This window comes from Lepus europaeus, chromosome X, assembly GCF_033115175.1.
Source record: "Lepus europaeus isolate LE1 chromosome X, mLepTim1.pri, whole genome shotgun sequence".
NCBI classification, from domain to species: Eukaryota; Metazoa; Chordata; class Mammalia; order Lagomorpha; family Leporidae; genus Lepus; species Lepus europaeus.
The window spans coordinates 15,444,276-15,458,352 of NC_084850.1; the positions used below are offsets into that span (position 1 = coordinate 15,444,276).

Here is a 14,077-nt window from a genome sequence, read left to right on the forward strand (position 1 = left end):
CTGTAGCGGCCATTTGGGGAGTGAACCAATGGAAGGAAGATCTTTCTCTCTGTCTCTCTCACTGTCTATAACTCTGTCAATAAATAAAAATTTAAAAAAATAAAATCAATGTGGAAACATTAATAGTGTTTGCATAGACAGACAATGTCAAGGCTGAGAAAGAATGATCAGTCATGTTCATAGTAGCTCCCAAAAGAATCCAATACCTTACAACAAATTTAAACAAGGATGTCAAGGATCTGTACAATGAAAATTACAAAATATTGCAGAAAGAAATAGAAGATATTTAAAAATGGAAAAATCATGCACTTTCATGGATTGGAAGAATCAAGATTATCAAAATGTCCATGCTACCAATAGCAATTTACAGATTCAGTGTGATCCTAATCAAAATACCAACAACATTCTTCACAGATCTAGAAACAGTGATGCTAAAATTCATATGGAAACACAAGAGATCCCAAATAGCTAAAGCAATCTTATACAACAAAATCAAAGCCAGAGGTATACCTGATTTCAAGACATACAATGGGAAGTTATAATCAAAACAGCCTGGCAGTGGCACAAAAACAGATGGATAGACCAATAGAACAGAACAGTAACTCCAGAAATCAATTCATGCATCTGCAACCAACTTATCTTTGATAACGTAGCCAAAATCAGTCTCTGGAGCAAGGACAGTCTTTAACAAATGGTGCTGTCTTTAAAGATCTCAAGAAATTGAACAACAAGAAAACAAACAGTGCACTTAAGAAATGGGCAAAGGACTTAAACGGGCATTTTTCCAGAGAGGAAATCCAAATGGCCAACAGACACTTAAGAAAATTCTCAGGATCACTAGCCAACTGGGAAATGTGAATCAGAACCTCAGTGAGGTTTCACATCATTCCAGTTAGATAGTACATTTTAAAAAATATTGAGTTGTGATCTCAATGTGATAACTGTGTTCTTTTATATGAATTATTTGAATGAACAAGAAAAATACTTTAAAAAAGCTCTGGCTGGTGCTGTGGCACAGCGGGTTAAAGCTCTGACTTGCAGTGCCAGCATTGCATGTGGGTGCTGATTCTAGTCCTGGTGCCTCTCTTCCTATCCAGCTCTCTTCTATGGCCTGGGAAAGTAATGGAAGGTGGCCCAAGTTCTTGGGCCTCTGCACCTACATGGGAGACCTGGAAGAAGCTCCCGGCTCCTGGCTTTGGATTGGCTCAGCTCCAGCCGTTGCAGCCATCTGAGGAGTGAACCAGCGGATAAAAGACCTTTCTCTGTCTCTACCTCTCTCTCTCTAATTCTGTCTTTCAGATAAATAAAATAAATCTTTTCAAAAAAAGTTCTAAAGTTTTAAAAGATAATTGGTAATGTGAATAAAAGACTGTTGTGATGCATGGAATTGTATTTAATGCCTACATGAAGGAGAGTTGATAATAAAATGGATTGTGTATTTTATCAAAGTAAATAGTTTCTCTGGGTAGGACTGCTTATTTATAACTGCATGCTTACTTACAACTAACCTTAAAATAGTTATTTTTTGCTTTGTATCCACATACTTCTAATGTTAGAAAATCCAACACTTATCCTTAATTCATTCACAGTTGGCTGCTAATATTATTTTATGTAGCAATTACTTCAGTGATTATCTACTTCCCTTTCTCTTGTGCTGTATCAACACATTAGAACAAGTTTTTTGGCGTGTTAGCTTTCTCATCAACATTTTCTAAGCTAGAATGAAAATTAGAGGGACTTCAGATTCAAAGTCTTAAGCCATTTTTTGCTTAAAGTAAAGCAATAGGCTCAAGGTTAAGATTCACTTTAATTTCCTTCCTTTGAATTAGGAAAGTTGTGAGTGAACATATACGATTTTTCTTTCAAATCAAATGGTAGATGTTTGAGGTGGTTACTATAGCTTTTTAAAATTTATTTGAAAGAGTTACATAGAGAGGTAGAGCGAGAGCGAGCGAGAGAGAGAGAGAGGTCTTCCATCCGCTGTTTCACTCCCCAAATGGCAGCAACCCCCAGAGCTGGGCTGATCTGATGCTGGGAGCCTGGATCTTCTTCCCGGTCTCCCATGTGGGTGCAGGGGCCCAAGCACTTGGGCCATCCTCTACTGCTTTCCCAGGCCATAACAGAGAGCTGGATCGAACTGGCGCCCATATGGGATACTGGTGCTGTGGGCCGGGTCTTTAAACCATTGTGCCACAGCACCAGCTCCACCTATAGCTTTTTAAAAGATGGTTTATTCCTTTGAAAGGCAGAGTTACAGAGGGAGAGGGAGAGAGAGGGAGGGAGGGATGGAGGGAGAGCGAGCGAGCGAGCGAGCAAGCAAGATCCTCCATCCTCTGGTTCACTCCCCAAATGGTTGCAATGGCTGAGGCTGGACCATACTGAAGCCAGGACCCCAGGAGCTTCATCCTGGTCTCATATACCTGCAGGGGCCTTTCTCAGGCACATTAGCAGGGAGCTGGATTGGAAGTGGATCAGTCAAGGCTAGAACTGGTGCACATATGAGATGCCAGCATTGCAGGTGGCAGCTTATCCTGTTAACACCACAACTCTGGCTCCACCTTTATCTTTTCATGTAATTGCATCTTTAGTGCCCACAATTGTATACCAGTTATTTTATTCACTGTAAAACAGATTATAAATGCATTGTATATTCTTGAAGTGCTAGTATTTGTCTGTAGAAGCTATTTTTAATTACATGAATACTAAGATATGTTTTTATTGGTTTCTCTGAGCAAGAATTTACTTGAGAAAATAAGTATGTCAGGGTAGACGTGTGATGCAGTGCTTAGGTTGCCGTTTTGGCCTCTTAGTTCTAATTCCAGGTGCTCTGCTTCCATCCAGTTTCATGTTAAGAATGCACCCTGCGAAGCAGCAGATGACAGCTCTAGTACTTGGTTCCCAGCCACCCATTTTGGAGACCTGAATAGAGTTCTGGTTTCCTGACTTTGGCCTATCCCAGTCCTGGCTATTGCAGGAATTTGGGGAGTAAAGCACTGAATGGAAGGTCTCTCTCCATCTTTTCTCTTTCTCTCTCTGCTTTTTAAATAAAAATGAGAAAAAAATCCCTAGTTCATCTTTACCGTGTGTAAAACAACTGCTGTACACATTTTCTTCCTGTATTTTTGGTTTGTAGCAACTCACCAAGCCTGAGTGTCTATTTTTTAGATAAATAAATAATTTGATATAAATGACTGTAATTCAATTTTACTTTTCATTATAAAACTTTCTACAACATAGAGAATATGTGTTAGAAAAATTGTCTAAATTAAATATTACCATTGTATTATAATAAAAATGTGATGGAAGCTTAATTTACTTTTCAGTTAAACCAGTGAAGTTACTGACCAAGACACGAGTTTTTTTTTTCTTTTTAAGATTTATGTATTTATTTATTTCAAAGGCAGATGGAGAGAAAGAGATCAATCTTTCTTCCACTGATTCACTACAGAAATGGCCACAACAGCCAGGTTTGCTCCAGGCCAAAGCCAGGAGACATTAACTCCATCCTGGTGTCCCACGAAGGTTTCAGAGTCCCAAGTACTTTTACTATCATCTGCTGCCTTCCCAGACACATTAAAAAGAAGCTGGCCAAGACTCCAACCTGCACGTTATAGGATGCTGGTGTTGCAAGCAGTGGCTTAAACCCACTGTGTCACAACACTGTACCTGTTGAAGAACAGCACCCCAAACTAGTTGTAGGTATTACTATAGAACCCAAATCTGTGTCTGCTTACCTGAAGTGCAGAAAGCCAATCACTGAAATCAGGGTGGTAGAAGAAGGTCTTTATTGCAAAGTGTAGAGCAACGTGCCCCACAGCTATTGCTTAATTCCTGGGCTCACTGAGGAGTTAGGGGAGATGGTTCTTCTAGACTGAAATTGGGTCTGAGAGGTGCATGTTCAGCTTATGTCCTTGTTCCTGGTTGGTCATTGCTCATCACCTTCCTTTGATTGGTCAGAGAATCTATGCTCTCTACAGAATTTATGATTTTCAGGTGGGCTTCAGTTGGTCCATTGGGTTACATGTAAGTAGTAGTTACCATCTTCCTTGGACCTGGAATTCTCCTAAACAAACTCCTCTAGATAATACTGGCAACAAGGTTTTTTCTAGGAAAAGCAAATGACTTGTTGAGTCTAGTGACTCAAACTTTGTAGTGCCCACTATACAACACTATCAATTCAGTTAATACCTTTTGATAAAGGACAGGCAAGGACACCTTGTGCTAAGGGAGGCAGATGAGAGGCAGTCTTTACATTATAGGGTTCAGTCTCAGCTCCAAGGCACAAGTATTAATTAGAATTTCTCATATGCTTTCTGTATGCCAAACACTGTTGTTGACATCTGTAGGAAGAGGACTTAAGACATGCTTGCTGGCTTTTTAACAGCATGAAGAAGACAGCATTAGCAGTAGTTTCCTATGAAGGGAATAACCAGAGTTCCTCAATGAAACAGTTCATTTAGTAAATCAAAACAGTGGAAAATTAACATTTGGAGCTTAGCAACAGTTTCAACAATATGTTTCCTATTGATGTGTTAACAATACTCCTTCCATAGGACTTTAACTGTCCTTATGCTTATTTGTTTAATAAAAAAAAGCCTTTTTGGCAACAGAAAGTCAGTGTGCCAAGAAGCTCACCTGTCAGCCTGGTGTTTAAGTTTAGTTTATGGCTTTAGAAAATTGATTTTAAGTAATTGGTGACGATCTAGACAGTGTCAGCTTCTAACTGGTTTTGAGTTGCTTTTTTTTTTTTAATTTTTGATTGCAAACTACCTTGGGAACTTCACAAAAAGTGTGTACTATCTTCTTTCAAGTGCTATATATCCATACACAATTCTACACTTATTTTTGAATGATCCTCCCTTAGGTACTGCTTGGACCCTATGGGAAGAAACTTCTAAATTGGATATTGGTTGTAATGTAGCTACATTAATGAATGTATTTGACTTTGTCTTCATTTTCTCGTGATTGCCTGAAATTTGAGCTTATAGGTCTTTAAAAAGAGAGGTTAGTTGTCAATTCCCATATACTTTGCAACTTAGGCTTTTCAGTTACCTTTTTTTTTTTTTAATTTTATTTATTTGAAACAGCTACAGAGAGAGGCAGACAGAGAGAGTCTTCCATCTGCTGGTTCGTTCCCCAGATGGCCACAACGGCCAGAGCTGTGCCGATCTGAAGCCAGGAGCCAGGAGCTTCCTCCGGGTCTCCCACGCAGGTGCAGGAGCCCAGGCACTTGGGCCATCTTCCTCTGCTTTCCCAGGCCACAGCAGAGAGCTGGATTGGAAGAGGAGCAGCCGGGACTCGAACTGGCGCTTCAGGGCAGGACTTTACCCGCTGCGCCGCATGCGCCAGCCCCTTTAGTTACCTTAATAATGGATGTGTTCTGATATTGTGCAGATAATTTGGATGGAGACTACTGAAGTATAAATTTAGGCTTTTAGGTTAAGAAACATTTACTCTTTCTTGTTTCTGGTTATCTTTGTTAAGTCATCTAGAAAATCTAACTTCTTCTGTTTACTTTTGCATAACCCAGTCATTGAGTTTAAGGTATCAGTGAAAAAAATACATGTGGTATGACAGTTGACCTGAGAATTTTCTCCTTCTGCCTATGTGCAATTGAGTATGGAAACCTTTATCAGTTATCGATTGTCATAGCCTAGGGTGGTATGTTGTTGATTAAAGTGATAACTCTGGGACCTAAGGTTGTATATATACCTTTTCAACTGTCATGGAGCTGTATCTCTGAATGATCAAGAATCCAGAGGTTAGCTGAAGCACAGGAATTCATTTGTTCATTCATTCTTCCAAATAATGGATTCTCTACTTTGTGCCAGTCACTACTAGGTATTGGTAAAAAAGTAGTAACATGATAAATGAATTACCTGTCCTGATAGAATGACAGCAATTATATATCAGATGATAGGAGATCACATATCAAGAGACCTAGTTATATCAGAGAAAGCAGAGGTATGGGAACAGCCATTAAAATGCTTTATTTCTTGGCCAGCGCCATAGCTTACTAGGCTAATCCTCCACCTGTGGCGCCGACACCGCGGGTTCTAGTCCCAGATGGGGCGCCGGTTCTGTCCCAGTTGCTCCTCTTCCAGTCCAGCTCTCTGCCCTGGCCCGAGAAGGCAATGGAGGATGGCCCAGGTCCTTGGGCCCTGCACTGACATGGGAGACCAGGAGGAAGCATCTGGTTCCTGGTTTCGGATCGGTGCAGTGCACCGGCCTTAGCAGCCATTTGGGGTGTGAACCAACAGAAGGAAGATCTTTCTCTCTCTCTCTCTCTCTCTCTCTCTCTCTCACTCACTGTCTAACTCTGCCTGTCAAAAAAAAAGCTTCATTTCTGGGAAAAAAAAGTGTTTACATGCTATATTTAAATGTATACATTTGCATGTGTCTGAGGTTTGGGTTTCAAATTGTTGGATATATTAAATGTTACATTATATAATAATCTGGAATCATATCAGCCAATACAATTAGAATTTTTCTAGTTTCCTTTCTGATAATATTCTTTCTTTTTCTCCTTTACAGTATACACTTTGGAATTTTCTCCCAAAGAATCTATTTGAACAGTTTAGAAGAATTGCAAATTTTTATTTTCTCATCATTTTCCTCGTACAGGTAAGATATCCATAAATAGCTATTCAACTTTGAGAAACTTCATTGTTTCAAACACATTTTCGATGAATTTATAATCTTGAAATGCTCAGTGATTTTTCTTAAATAAAAAGATATTCTAAGGCTTATCATAATGTGACTTTTAAAAGTAGAAGTATTACATTTTAAAGTTTAAAAGATTGTATAGGTCTCTAAAGTTGTGTTTTTACTAGAAAGCATATTTAGATTCTGTTGTCACTTTCTTTAAAACTTTCAGGGATTTCATATTTTTATTCATTTTATAAGGACATGATTCATGTACTATTAAATGAAATAATACATATCAAAATTAAAAATGGTTCATACTAACAGTTTATTAAGCACTAGTTTCAGCCTTAAAAAAATCATCACTCATCTTCGTGACTTCCAGTTTTGCTCTGCCTCATTCACTTACTTTACGGGTGGCTAAAAGTCTAGAAGATTGATCTGCTTTTGTTTGTTTCTTCTACTGTTTTGTGTTTTACATTTTAGACATTTTAAATTGCGTCTTCCATCTTTAAGTCTATACACTATTAAATTTCTCCTTGCCATAATTACCCCATGAAAATTTTACTACATTTAAAGGTACTTTTTTTCTCATTCTGTTTTTTAAACAAAGCAGAAAAATGCCAATGAGATTGCTGAAATACCTTGTTGATGTTTTTTTACCCTTAAGGAATTTATATTATGGCTGAGGAGATAGTCATGTTTTCATTTAATTTAATAAAGTACAAGCTCTTCAAATAGCATGTTCAAAATGCTGTGGGTAGAGCTTCAGAAAGCTTAAAAGAATCAATGATAACTTAAACTGAACATTTGAAGTATTACAAGGTGTTTACCTGTTGGAAATGTTAGGCCTGTGTCTCAGGGGTAGGGAAAAGTTTGCCTAAAAGCACAAAGCCATGTAAAAATCTTATATGTACACAGTATTTGTAACACAGGATGAGGCAAGGCAGGCCTGGCTGGGCATGGGAGATGAGAATATATGAGTTGTGAAGGCAGATTATACTCATGATTTCCATTCACCAAATCAAATTTTCTTTCAGTATTTCTTATTTTGGGAAATTTCAAAAACACTCACCCAGGATTTTAAGTAGACGCTTGGAAGACATCTTTAATTAACAGTTGCATTTGTTTACATACCAGTCCTGAAATTTTTTGCCTCCTTTAGAACTTCTTTTCATGTCTCTTGCTACCATCCTACTGTAGATCATCATGTTTCACCAGGATTACAGCAACAGGATCTCATTTGCACTCTGTCCTCAGCTCCTATTCCTTTCTGATCCATCCTCCATGAAGCAATTAGAACAGTCTTCAAACTGCACTTCTGTTCATGTGTCCTCTCCTGTTATAAAACTTTCAAGGATTTCCCACTGTTTATGGGATAAAGAGTAAATAGCTTTCTCAGAGCTAGAGGGTCCTACTCATATCTGGTCCTTGCTTCCCTCTCCAGCACTGTCTCATACCACACTGTCTCTTGCCACATTGTCTCTTGCCACCGTTTTATTTTTTTACTGTTCCTAGAAAGCCCCCTTTGTCTAGTTAACACCTGTTTTACTATTCAGATCTCAGTGTCTGCACACTTGTTTTAATGTCTGATTTTCCCTGTAAGCTGCTACCTACAAGAAGGCAAGGACTTGTCTCCATCCTATTTAAAGCAACATTCTAGAAACTGGCTGATAGTGGCATAGGGTTGACTGAGTAGTGCTCAAAAAATAGATGGTAAATGAATGGATATATTTCTATAAAGGAATTAATCCAAGTTGGGATAAAATCTAAACCTGAATTTAGGGCCATTTCTTTAATTGTGTTGTAGGTTACTTTTGTTTTAATAAAAATTAGCATTCACTCTGCTATTGTAATATGGTTTATCTGCATTTCTGTCTGAAGGGTTTGTAACATATAAATGCTACTTATAAGTTAATGGCTAATTTTCATTCTGCTTTAAACTTAATTTCTTTACCTAGGTCACAGTAGACACACCAACTAGCCCAGTTACCAGTGGACTTCCACTTTTCTTTGTTATAACTGTTACAGCCATCAAACAGGTAAATTTCTTGTTTGTGTTTATGCCTACATTTCAGTCCAGGTTAGTTTGAATTTCATTGTGAAAGGCTCTTTGTCATATTTATATACAATGTGCAATATCCTTGTTAGATTTAGTTTATATTTACTTCCCATTGAAAACCAGTTAAAATGATTGTAAGGCAAATCCTTAGTTTATTTGCTTCTTTCTCCTCAATCTTTGTGTGGGGAGCATAAGCAAAAAAGAGAATAGGAAGAAAGTATAGTTCAGTCGGAAAATGGGAAGTGTATTTTTTTTTTTCTTTTTTTTTTTTTTCCTTTTTTCTTTTTTTTTTTTTCTTTTTTTTTTTTAAACTTTTATTTAATGAATATAAATTTCCAGTGTACAGCTTATGGATTACAATGGCTTCCCCCTCCCATAACTTCCCTCCCACCCGCAACCCTCCCCTCTCCCGCTCCCTCTCCCCTTCCATTTGCATCAAGATTCATTTTCAATTCTCTTTATATACAGAAGATCAATTTAGTATAAAGATTTCAACAGTTTGCACCCACATAGAAACACAAAGTGAAAAATACTGTTTGAGTACTAGTTATAGCATTAAATCACAATGTACAGCACATTAAGGACAGAGATACCACATGAGGAGCAAGTGCACAGTGGCTCCTGTTGTTGACCCAACAAATTGACACTCTAGTTTATGGCGCCAGTAACCACCCTAGGCTGTCGTCATGAGTTGCCAAGGCTATGGAAGCCTTCCAAGTTTGCCAACTCTGATCATATTTAGACAAGGTCATAAAAGACAGAGTGAGGATAGTAACCAATGATCCTAAGAGTGGCATTTACCAGGTTTGAACAATTATACAGCATTAAGTGGGGAAGAGGACCATCAGGACACACAGGTTGGGAGTAGAGCCATTGGTGGTAGAGTAGAGGTTATGATTACAAAGGAATGAGGCTTAAGTGTGCTAGACAGGGTCTAGAGCAAAGGACAGAGTCATTATTAGAGGAGCTAAGAAAGGTGCTGTCTAAGCTACAATTAAGTTTTCTGATTGAGAGGCAAATAGAACCTGATAGAAGGGGCTTGATAATAATCTGTTGGGCTTTAGGCCTTGTAAGTTAAGAGGCCCAGACCTATCTATCTCTTCACATGGGGTATATCCTAAGGGAGGTGTGAACCTCCTAGGGGAAGGCACTCTGTTGACTTTCATTACTTGGCTGGCCTGGGAGGAGAGCTGGCCAGGTAAAGGCAGGTGGCATCTCTAACAAGAAATTTACAGTTCTGCCTGCAATGTTGCTGACCCTACTTGACCATAACCTCAGCTGCAGTGGTCACTTTGGAAGTTGGGCTGAGTGAAGGGCTTTTCAGCTTAGAGCCAATCAGATCTGTGGCTCTGACCTGGGCATCCTTCGACTCCAGGGCAGGTCCATTTCCAGTGATCCAACTCTTGGCAGAGCTGCCAGGGCTCTTCACAAGCTGACTTCTGCTGAAGCCCAGGCTTACCACATTGAAAGCCACTGCAGTAGACTGGCCTGTTGGGTCTCCTTGAGGGCAGATCACTGTACAGATCAGCCATTAATAGGCCTGCCACCCATTGCCCTTGATGCCTAGCTTTCTTTTCCTCCTGGTTTGTGTTAAAGCAGACCAGAGGATGCAAGTCAAGGGAGTGCCCGTGTCCCATCTCTAATCTTCGGTGGCCTGAACTACAAGTCTATAGTCACAGGCATGTTCTGTAGTAGTTTTTCTAAGGTAGACAATGCCCATGAGGAAAATTATATTCTCACTTTAAAACTTTCTTTCCCTTTGGTCTGAAAGGGAGGTTTTTTCTACTTACTGTATACTTTGCTGATGGCGAAGTGAATCTAGCTAGATTATTATTTAAGTTCTTATTTTGGCTATGCTATTACAGAAAAATGTTAGCCATCTCTTTTATAAAGTCTAGAGATTAAATTGTGCATCCTACAGATTCCTTCATAATAGAATTAGTTTCCTACCTTGAAGAGAATAGAGAAATGAAAGAACAAGTTGGGCTTAGAATAGAGAAATGAGGGAGCAAGTCCTAGATCGCTCGCTGACAATAGCAATATCACATGAATACTTAGCAAACCGTTTCAACCATTAGATAACAACTTAAGAAAACATTTACCAGAAGGTCCAATGCCTTCTATAAATTTTAAGAATCATGTATTTGAAAACACCTCTTAAATATCTAACATGGTGTAGTTTGTTTAACCAGTAAACTTAAGCACAACCATCTAAAATGTTTTTAGTTTCTTTTTACCAACAAGTTTAAAACATGATACACAGATTCAGGTCACACAAATTAAAATGTATCTTTGATTCATTTTAGCAGCTTAAATTTATGGACAATCTTATCTATAAGCCATTTAAAATAAAACTCTTAATAAAATTTCCTATGTGGACATACAATATGTACACACATATAACATAGCATAATAGACCAATATAGCAATTTTAATAATAGCTTTTAAAATCTTTAACTCTTTTTGTAGATTGCCAATTGATTTGAATTGCTTTTTGTTTTTAGATTACTTTAACACATTGCTTTAACAGAGCATCAGAGTTTAATTCTATGTCAAAGAGAAATTGAGCTTCCTGTGATCTTTTGCTGTGAGGTTTCGGGAAGTGTATTTTTAATATGCATTAATTGTTTCAGTGCAGTATATCTGAAAAATTTTCATTCTGGTGGAGGTTTTGTTGTTGCCTATGGCATTGAACACAAGAGCCCAAATATTTTAATTTTATTGGGTTCATTCTGGTGCTAAAGTGGGTGGTGAGTAGAGAGGACATTTATTGCTATTTCTTATATAGCCCTCAAACTACCAAATATTGTGATATATATGTCAGAAATATTTTGAGCATTTTGTTTTTTGTGTTTTTTTGCCGTATAGAGTTAGACAGTGAGAAAGAGAAACAGAGAGAAAGGTCTCCCTTCTGTTGGTTCACCCCACAAATGGCCGCTACGGCCGGCACTGCGCCGTTCTGAAGCCAGGAGCCAGGTGTTTCCTCCTGGTCTCCCATGCGGGTGTAGGGGCCCGAGCACTTAGGCCATCCTCCACTGCCTTCCCAGGCCACAGCACAGAGCTGGACTGGAAGAGGAGCAACCAGGACTAGAACCCGGCTCCCCTATAGGATTCCAGCGCCACAGCAGAGGATTAACTAAGTGAGCCAGGGTCCCGGCCCCTTGAGCATTTTGTATACTAGATCTTTGAAAAATTCCAGATGAAATTGATAAGGGAATAGGGGAACTGGAGGTGAAGGAATGGGTAATGATATTTATTATGTATGGAGCTAGTCCACAGGACTTGTTTACAAATAAGCTTTTAGATAGTACTTAACAGAGGGCTTTTAAAAAGAATCCCAAAGAATCTTGCAAAATGAAGGCCTGTTTAAAGATATTGGGATCAAAGTTAACTTTCCTTTTGGAGTTATCTGGTCTATCTTGCCCACCTGGAACTAATGTTTTATCAAGTGTTTGGTTGCTAAATAAAGGCTTTGGAATGTTCTTTCCCCTAGGCTGTTAGGACTATTTTCTTTAATATAATAAAATTTCAGTTTCCGGGAATAGTACATAGGGCTTTCAAAAGCTTTTATGGATTCATTCTACTCCCAATACTAGTTCATATTAGAGCTTTTCTAAACAAGCATCACAGAATGTAGCCTGTGAAATGATATCCTAGTGTAGTTATGAAGAGGGACAGAAGAATGCATATAGCACCTGAAGGAAAGAAAAACAGATGAAGGTGATCAGGAGATTTTTCAAATAGTTGCATTTGAAAAGGTATAGACATTATTCCTACAAAAAAAAGGAAAAAGGTATAAAAAATTAGTCATGCTCAAACAAGCATCCTCTTTCCTTATCCCAAAGAAAAGTGAGCTATTATATTTTTCCAGGATTACTTTTAACTCAAAAAAGAACAATTTATAGTCTTTTATCAGCAAGTCATTGAAGAAGTTTAGCTTTTTGATCTCCACAATATATCATAGATTCTCTGCCCAAACAACCCTCGTGTGCCTTTTCTCTTCTTTGCAAGTGTTGAGGAATTATTATATTTCCTTGACTTTCCAACAATCTACTTACAGTACATATCGAAGAATATTAGTGATTATCTTAAGAAAATTAAAACCCAAAATATTTTTGTTCTAATTGAATAGATTGAGAGAATTAACGTTAACTTGAACAGGAGTAGAACTAGAAGAATTAATTATAGTCCTTCACAGATGAAGAATGTAAATGCTGTCCTACCTGTGTTTTTACTAATATTTATCTGAAGAATGGAGAAACTTTTTAACTTATTAAAGCTGTTTACCTAAAGGGTATTTTGAAAGACTCTCAGATTTGCTATTAAAGTTTCCAACATTGTCTCTCTAGCATTCTGACTTGAAATTAAAACTGTAATTATAAATCTCTTCTCTTGACTTATATGGGTTATAGTAATAACAGCTTAATTTATTTGAGCTTGATTATAGTTATTTTTATCCTTCTAGGGATATGAGGATTGGTTGAGACACAGAGCTGACAATGAAGTCAACAAAAGCACTGTTTATATTATTGAAAATGCAAAACGAGTGAGAAAAGAAAGTGAAAAAATAAAGGTATCTTTTTAGATTGCTGCTTTTTTTTTATTGTGGTAAAAACACACCATATTAAAGTCTACAATTCAGTGTCATTAGTACATTCACAGTGGTGTACATCTATCAATACCATCTAGTTTCAGAACATTTTCCATCTCTCAAAAAAGAAACCCCATACTCATTAAGCACTCATTCAATATTCATTCCTCTTCTCAGACCCTGACATTAACTATCTTTAGATTTACATGACTTGAAAATTTCATGTAAAATGTATCACACACTGTGTCACCTTTTGCATGTGGCTTTTCTTTCAGAATGATTTGGGGATTTATCTATATGGTGGCGTATATCATCATTTATTCCCTTTGAAGGCTGAATGATAGTTGACTTTGTAGATATACCACTATGTTTATCTGTTTATTATCTTATGTACATTTGGGTTATTTCCACTTTTGGATATTGTAGAAATTTGCTGCTATGAACATTCAAGTACAAGTTTTTGTTTGAACATCTGTTTTTAATTCTTCAGGATATATACATGGGGGGAGTGTTGAGTCATGTTGGCAATTCTGTTTAACTTTTTAAAAAAAGCTTTATTATTTATTTATCTGAGAGGAAGGTCTTCCATCTGCTGGTTCACTCCCCAAATGGCTGCAATAGCTGGCATGAGCCAGGCTGAAGCCAGGAGTCAGGTACTCCATCCCAGTCTCCCATGTGTGTGACAGGGACTTGAACACTTGTGTCATCATCTACTACCTGCTGGGTGAATCAAAAGGAGGTGGATTGGAAACAGTAGCCTGGACTCAAAATGGCTCACT

General features: G+C 37.9%; 1 protein-coding gene across 3 annotated transcripts in view; it reads left to right on the plus strand.

Annotated features, from left to right (window-relative positions):
* The window catches only part of ATP11C (ATPase phospholipid transporting 11C), a 224,656-nt gene that overhangs the window by 116,447 nt on the left and 94,132 nt on the right, over positions 1 to 14,077 (plus strand). For all 3 annotated transcript variants that reach the window (XM_062184317.1, XM_062184316.1, XM_062184315.1), the window contains 3 exons: positions 6,535 to 6,624; positions 8,607 to 8,687; positions 13,173 to 13,280. In XM_062184317.1, coding sequence (XP_062040301.1) covers positions 6,535 to 6,624; positions 8,607 to 8,687; positions 13,173 to 13,280 — 279 coding nt within the window. The remainder of the gene's footprint in view (positions 1 to 6,534; positions 6,625 to 8,606; positions 8,688 to 13,172; positions 13,281 to 14,077) is intronic.